Source organism: Miscanthus floridulus, chromosome 11 (genome assembly GCF_019320115.1).
Source record: "Miscanthus floridulus cultivar M001 chromosome 11, ASM1932011v1, whole genome shotgun sequence".
Taxonomy (NCBI): Eukaryota; Viridiplantae; Streptophyta; class Magnoliopsida; order Poales; family Poaceae; genus Miscanthus; species Miscanthus floridulus.
Genome location: NC_089590.1, coordinates 67,585,482 through 67,593,432, shown reverse-complemented (window position 1 = coordinate 67,593,432; position 7,951 = coordinate 67,585,482). Strand labels below are relative to the sequence as shown.

The 7,951-nt window shown below is 47.0% G+C and overlaps 1 protein-coding gene across 1 annotated transcript; it reads right to left on the bottom strand.

The window, feature by feature from the left end:
- Positions 1-2,876: 2,876 nt before the first annotated feature.
- On the bottom strand, positions 2,877-7,723 carry LOC136493428 (uncharacterized). The gene is made up of 4 exons (XM_066489516.1): positions 7,436-7,723; positions 5,473-5,701; positions 4,399-4,551; positions 2,877-3,967 (listed from the first exon to the last, which is right to left on the bottom strand). The coding sequence occupies exons 1-4, from the start codon at positions 7,688-7,690 to the stop codon at positions 3,291-3,293; spliced, it is 1,314 nt and encodes a 437-aa protein (XP_066345613.1). The 5' UTR covers positions 7,691-7,723; the 3' UTR covers positions 2,877-3,290.
- Positions 7,724-7,951: the final 228 nt, after the last annotated feature.

Sequence of the window (7,951 nt, the reverse complement as noted above, 5' to 3'; positions counted from 1 at the left end):
TTATCCCGCTGATTCGAATTTAATAATGAAAATAACAACTTTAAATACGCAGCGAAAAAATAATCTCAATTTTGTGAATTTTACCCACAGGATAAAAAATACTTTTTCTATTTTCTTTTGAGCCAATTTCCATTTTTCAATTTTCCTGGAAAAAGAAAAATACGAAATCGGGCTCTTGCTCTTCCTTTCTCGGCCCAAACCGGCCAAAACCGGCTCGGCCCACTGCTTTGCGCGGCGCTCGGCCGCACCCAGGCCACAACGTGGGCCTAGGCCGGCAAAGTGTCGCGGCCGCACGTGCCCGCCTGGGCCACGAGACGGCCCGATCGATCTCGGTCGCTCGTCTGCATAGGACGGCTGCGTGCCCGCATCGGTCGAACAAAATGGCACCGCGTCGCCCTAACCCAAAAACCCTAGCCATTCTTTCTTTCTCCTTCCCTTTCTCACTCACTCAGCCGCGCGAACCCGAGCGATGAGCAAACGACGACGAGAGCGAGCAGAGAGCCCCGGCGCCGGCGCCGGCCCCCTCGCCGGCGTGCGCGCTCCCCAGCGGGTGAGCGCGCCACCGTCGAGCGGCCTGGCCGCGGTGCCCCTTTGGCCAGAGCCCAGCGAGCAGCGCCCCCCGGCTCGGCCTTCTTCTCCCCGCGTGCCGGCGAGGTAGCAGCACTACGCAGCGGCGAGGTAGGCCTCCCCTTCCCTAACATCCCCCTCTGATTTTCTTCATCTATTTTGGATTTTCTTCTCGGATTTCATCCGATTGGGGATTAGGGTTAGGGTTAAATCAAGTTAGGGTTAGGGTTTTCTGTTCTGTTCTTCTTCTTCCCGAATTGATTGCGGGTTTAGGGTTCGGTTTCGAGTAGACTTGAAACCGAGCCCACCTACTCTTCTTTCTTTTACCCAGTTAGGGTTAGAGTTAGGAAAACCCTCTTTCTTCTCAGATCTGAACTGGATCTGATCGGTTCTCTGCTTTCTTGTCTATTTCCCCGTTCTAGATCTAAAAATCCTAAAAACCATGGCTCTGGTACCATTGTTAAAACTTATAGAATCACTAGGAACATAGATCTAGCCGGGTACTTGCTGTTGAATAGAATCATGAACCCCAGAATATTTACTTAGTACAGTAACGGTAGGTAGAACGAGAGAAAGGGAGGGGTAGAAGTTGGACGTGTCAAACCTGACGCCGCAGTGGAGGAAGATCCGCTCGCGTCCGCCATGGATTCAGTGCCTGCGCTAGGGCAGCGACGGTCGGTGAAGACTACGTCGGTGATGCGCGGTGGCGACTGGCGGTAAAGGCAGTGGAGTCCGGTGACGCAGTCCGGTGGTGGCGCGGCTAGTGGCTTCCCGTCACTGGTTGCGTCCCTCTAGATCGGATTAGGGTTTAGGTGTCGGTGGAAAAATGTAGCTCAGGCAAACTTCATGACTTAAGCCGCCGGCCCTCTACCTCTTTTTATTGCGCAGTGTGACAGGGGTCTTCCAGCCATAGTGGGCTGGACACCCCCGATCAAGACGTGGATCAAAAGCCCAACTAAACCATTGAACCCAGTTTAGGATTATACATCAACCTAACAGCTACGACTAGAGGCCGGCCTCTATCATTTGTCAACGGTTAACCGCATTTGGCCTGTAAGTCTGTAACGTACGCGGTCTTTATCGACAACCGCGAGCACCTCGTGGGCTGCCATGCTAGCTCTAGATGCACGTCGGCGTCCGGGTTTAATGTACCTCACGTGCGCGCCGCTGACCCTGCTGCGGCGGCCACGACTTCTGGCGAGCCAAAAATTAAAATTAAACTGCCATGCCGTGTGACACCGAGTTCTCTAACCGCTCGTACGGTTGCCGGAATCACGTTATCACAGTAGTTGGAGTCTTTTGTGAATTGTGAACCACCTTTCCTTTTCCTACCGTCGCCGGGCAGCGACGACTCTAAAGACCCGAGACCGGGACCGGCGGCAGCAAAGCTCCAACCCGCCACCGTGTAGGTCTGTAGGCTGTAGCAGCGACGAGCGGGGCGGGCCTGCATGATGTTTCGGCCATTTCCTTAGTGCAGGTAGCTGTTCTCACGGGTCCGTTGGCTTTGTGCCCGCGCCGCCCCGAGCGTCGCCCGCGCCATCTTGGTCGTCGCTCCCACCGCCAGTCGCTTCCCAGTTCTCGCGCGCATCTCATGTGCAACCTCCGATCTATTTTTGAAATATCCGGATGCAACCTGCAAAGAAGACAGATTAAACACTTGAAATATACGTCTGAAACACATGCAAAAACACCTAAAACACTTGAAAATCATTGCAAACATTCAGATAAAACACTTGCAACAGACTTATGAAACATCTGAAACCACTTGAAAAATACGCTTACAACATGCATGTATATGCAACATCCGGATCTACTTGTGCAACATCCAGATGAAAATACTTGCAGCATACGTCCAATACATATAAAACATTTGGAACACACACTTGAAACATACATGTATAGCCATTGCAACAAGTGCAACATCCCGATCTACTTTTGCAACACCGATACGAAACACTTGCAACATATCTCTAAAACATCTAAAGCACCTGAAACATATGTTTGCAACATGTGTTTTTCGCCCTTCTTCTTCGGTGCTACGCAGAGCAGAGCGGGGAACGGTTGGGTCCGGCCAGCTGGCGGCAGAGGATGGTGGAGCGTCCTGGGTCCGGCCAGCGATAGCCTTGTCTCTTGGCTGCCTATCTTGGGCACGGCGGATGATGGGGCACGACATGGCGCGGTGGGGGACAGAGGAGCCGCAGGGGATGGGGGCGCTGTGAGGGGTGGCAACAGCGTTGCGCCAGAGTGTGGCGTGGCACGGGATGGAGGCGCCGCAAGGGATGGCGGCGGCAGCGCGACAGAGTCGGGCGGGCGGACACAACCGTGTAGCCGCGATGGTCGAAGTTAGTGGAGAATTTCTATTGTAGCGTGCTCAATAGAGAGTAGAGAGATCAATAGAGCATAGAGGGGAGCAGACCGGTTGCATCTTAGGCCAGACTGCTGCACAGGTCCAGGAAACGCGATGTCTGGACGAACGGACACCCAGTCGTGAGCATTATCGTTATTTTGTAGCTCTTGTATCAAACAGACCCTTAATCTGTGACAAGTCATAGCTTTTCAAGCAGTCCTCACTGCGGACTACTACAGCGCAGCTACGACCAACGGGGGCATCTGCAAGACAGCAAGAGACATGCCCCGCAGACATCTAAGAGGAGAAAACAAGGTGATTTCTCGATCAAAACATACCATTCAAATAATCAAATTCCACACAAAACACATGCATATCAATGAACCATCGTAAAACCGTTCTTGATGTACGGCAGACATGGGAACGGCAGGTCCAGCGCACGCTCCACCGTGTCAGATTTCGACAGAAGCTTGCCAAGGACGAAATCCCTGTGGCTCAGCCCCAGGCGTGCGCCGCTCGCTATCCCCTTGTCGCGGCAGGCAACGAGACTGATGTTGCAGAGCCACGGGACGGCGGCCGTGAAGGCCAGCCCGAAGTGCTTCTTGTAAGCCCTGCAGACCTGGGAGACGTGCCTGCCCATGGGAAGCATGCTCTGGAAATCGGCGTTGCCTTCTGCCTCGGAGGCTGGCAGCTCCGAATCAGAGTGCAAGTTCACGACCACGGTGCCGTGGATGGGATGCACTTTCTTCTCTAGGTTCTTCATAAATGCCCCGTCGACGTCCCAAAGCTTGCGAGGAAATACGTCGTCTCCGTCGTAGGCGTCGATGAAGACAATGTCATATTCGTTGCTGTCGTTGGCAATGAAATCCTCAGCGTCTGCTATGTGCAGGAAAATGCGGTCATGTATGCCTCCCCATAGTAGATCATCGGCGTCGGCAGGCAGCATGGACTCGTCGGACGATAAGCCTTTAACAGATGACATGGGGAAACCCATGGATTCAATTGAAGCCGAAACAACCACTGGATCAATTTCCACAATGTGGATGGTAGCACCTGAAAGAGCCAAATTGTGAATCAGGCATTATAATGAAGCGGAGGCCTAAAATATCTACAGGTGTATCTGCACAACACATAATACCTTAGAACAAAAGAAATCCTAAGTGATTTGACTTCAAGCAGTCTGACACAGGGGATGCACTTTTTTCAGTCAATCGTCTATTCAAGTGTAATTTAGTAGTAATTCTGAAGTTCAACGCATCAGGTATCAAGATACAAGTCAACCAACTAAGACAGGAAAAATTCACTTCATCACGATCCACAGGAAAGGAAGCATAAGCAAGTAAGAAATTGCAGTAAAACCCTAATGCTGGAAAGATTTCACTTTACTACAGTATGCAGCAAACAAAGTAGTATCAGCAAGTGGGAAGTTGCACTGCAAGTGTATCGATACTATGAATATAGCTGAAGTTTGTGATAGTGTTTACCTCTGAACTTGCTAGCCAAAAACAATGGTAAGGTGCCGCCACCATGGCCGATGCACAGAATTTGCACAGTGTTCTGTCCAGATGCTGCTTGTGCTAGATCATATGAAGAACAAGGAAGCGCTGTCAATCCTGCTGATACCATACTCTTGACATCTGAAAATATCAACTTTCAGAAGTGTATGATGGTGTTGAGGTAAAAGATACAGCGCAAACATCATAAACACCAATTGCATTGCATTTGCATCTGACAGCTCGGTGCATGCAAACTTACCAATAAAACATATGCAGATGCAGGTATGATAATAATTTTTTAACACTAGCAGTTAACAAATAATCAGGGAAACCATGCATGTTACTAGTATATTTGACTGTATGACTGGTATGTAAATGGTTATGCTTATGTGTAAGAATGGCTCTTTCAAAATTGTAGATTAGCAGACATAAAAGAACAGGGGCTCTTGTATTCTTACCCCTGTTTTGAAGTCCAATAGTGTTTTTGCTCTCATTTATTTAACTTTTTGATTTTGCTCCTGCATTTTCAAAGCGAAGGCACAGTTTACCCTTTCTGTAAAGAGGAGTTAATGGTGTCTATTCAGCTAAAAAAAGGACTAGTTTGCCTTACGAATCTGCCCCTAGTTTTTTTAGTACTCTGATTTTACCCTCTATTTTGACATTATATATTTGTGCATCATTCTGAAAGAATTTATACAGAAGAAATTCCAAATAGTTCAAATCTGAGCCAAGTTTAACAAGTTGCACGTGCTTAATCAACAATCGGCAGAACCAGGACGGTTAGGATAAGGTTAGGGGTAGAATTGTGTTTGAATATTTTGTTCTTTTTCTTTAATTCATTTGTTTGGCCTTCAGCTAACAGAGTCTACAACATGGGCAAACGGTGGCTTCGGATTCAAAAAATGAGAGTAAAATCACAAAGTTAGGAAAACGAGGATAAAATCACAATTGGCCTTCAAAGGGGCAAGAACACCAATCTCCCTAAATGAATAGATGAAGTTAACTAAACAAAATGAACATGCCATCATCATAATGAATGCAAGATGGTACAAGTGAACTCACAAGGAACAGCTAAAACATGTGGTTGCTGCATCAAGAATAATGATCTCTGACCCGAAGTCCTATAACATGTCATCACTTTTGCAGTGCTTTGCCGTGTATGGTCATTAAAACGCATCACTCGCCACTGGTAGCCTAGTACCTTAAACTGGTCAGAACTGGCAGATTCTGGGTATAGTCTTGCATTTCTTTCATGAAGCCATCTCTCCGTGGCTGACCAATGCTCACTTGCCTGACACCAGATAACAAGTTGTGTTTCAATGAGTCCAGACAATAAATCGACTAAAGAAATTGAAACTAAAAAATGGTATTAAAAAGTGCAACACCCATGGTAAGTTGCACAGGAAAGCCCTAGAAAATTAGACCATCGCATTTTTTCAACAAGCATTGTGCCCTGTAAAAGAGTAGGTGAAAACCACACATTTTTTTCCTGGAACAAACAATAATCTCAAAAATAGCCAGTCTGCTCAGAGAAGAAATCTAAGTTGCCGGGTTAATAAGTACTCTTCAGTATTATCTTTCCTCCCAAATTGCAAACCAAGTTATTCACTAGCTTTCAGAGCATCAGCATAGTATATTAAGAAGTGTAGCATAGGTGCTTGCACAGAGCCAAGGGAGCCCAAAATTTGTTTTAAAATTGTAATTAGTAGGGCCTGGTGCAAGCGTTAGAGTCTTACCGCCTGTGACCGGAAGGTCCCGGGTTCGAGTCGCGGTCTCCTCGCATTGCACAGGCGAGGGTAAGGCTTGCCACTAACACCCTTCCCCAGACCCCGCACAGAGCGGGAGCTCTCTGCACTGGGTACGCCCTTTTTAATTAGTAGTAATACTAATTAGCAGCGTGGGTAGTGGCAAGCATTCATGTTTAAATCTAGGTGTTCCTATGGACACACCCAAGCATCAGCACATTAAGCACTTCCTTTACTGTCTTATGAACTCCTAAATCTCCTTGTTAAAGGAAGCTTGTCTGTGCAAATAAACTTTCTCTCAAAAGTCCCCTAGTCAACTTATCACTCAGAAGATGTATTTAACTGTCTTCCAAAGTTATTCAGGTTATGGAAAGTACTAGCTCAAACTAAAGGGTTCACTTTGTCATTTCTGGTAAAAGAATCTCAAGCCACCTAAGAGAATCAATATGAATCTAATATTGACTATTACAAAACAAAAAGATATCAAATTACAATTTCATATATCGAATGAAAAATATTATGTCTAGTTACTACTCAATTATGATGCATACGATTTGAGAAGGTCAAACTTCATATGTTTTGATCAATAATTAGTCAAGTCATATATATACACTTAGTACATACAAGCAGTGGCGGGCGCAGACCTAGGATTTGAACTCAGGGTATGCGTAGCAAAAATATCTTGCATTTAATATGGTATAATTCGATACATAATTTGAACCCAGCGAGGGCCAAGTACAAGCAGCGAGTATCAGCCAAGCGGAAGGATGATCTGGACAGAAGTACTTAACGATGTTGGACTTTTTAGTAGACCTTCAAAATCTAACAGTACTAATAATTTGACCCAAAATCTAGGGTAGGCATGGGCCAATATGATTAATATCAACATATCTGCATTTCAAATCGTTAATGAACATGGCCTATATGTTGGTACAGTTAAGTTATGTGATATGTGGTTATGGACATGGCACTCAGTTCTTTGTAATTTCGTTGCTTCGGTAATGAAATTCAGGTTTCCCGTTGTGGAAAAAAAAAATCTGCATTTCAAATCGTTAATATCAATTGATTTTGTAGCAACCGACAATAATGAGTTGTAAGAAAAAATAAAGATCACGATCTAATTTCGAAGACCGTATTTATACTAAGATATACTGTACAGTACTCCTACAGAATAATGGATGGGAAGAGTAACATTTCTTGAGTTAGTCATTTCGTGCAGGCCCCCTAAATTTTCAGGTAGGGTACTGCTAAACCAAGCAGGAAAAGGAGGCGGTAGCTACCGGACGGGAAGCGGGGTAGGCGGAGACGGAGACGACGCCGTTGCCGCACTCGGAGTGGCGGCGGAAGACGGTCTGCGCCCCCTCGCCGGGGCCGTCCTCCTCGCCCCACCACTCCCGATAGTACGACCAGTCACCCTCGTCGAGGAGAGGCTTCCGCCGCGACCCCGCGGCGACTGGTGAAGCCTCCACCGCCGCAGACGACGACAGCCGCCGGACGGCACCGCGGGCGCACCTCGACGCCGCCGCTCGCAACATTTGCGCTACTGTGTCCCGTGACTAAGGTGGCGGCGGTCAACCGGTCACCACCCACCGAGAAAAGTCCATTTAACCTCCCCAATTTTTGTCCAAATCGATTTACCATCCCCGATTGAAAGACTGTTTTTATCTCCTCTAGATTTACGTCCCTCAATTAAAAACTGTTTTTGATCTCCCTTAGATTTTAAAACCGTTCTAATTTGTTCCTATAGGATTTTGGTTGACATAATGTATACAGTATCAGCTAGCATCACGTCAGCA

Excerpts from the sequence above, each read along its gene's own strand:
- LOC136493428 (XM_066489516.1), bottom strand. The coding sequence starts at position 7,690 with ATGTTGCGAGCGGCGGCGTCGAGGTGCGCCCGCGGTGCCGTCCGGCGG. Across the intron at positions 4,552-5,472 it reads ACATGTTTTAGCTGTTCCTT|ATGTCAAGAGTATGGTATCA; the intron begins GTGAGTTCACTT and ends TGATATTTTCAG. Across the intron at positions 3,968-4,398 it reads TTTGGCTAGCAAGTTCAGAG|GTGCTACCATCCACATTGTG; the intron begins GTAAACACTATC and ends TGGCTCTTTCAG.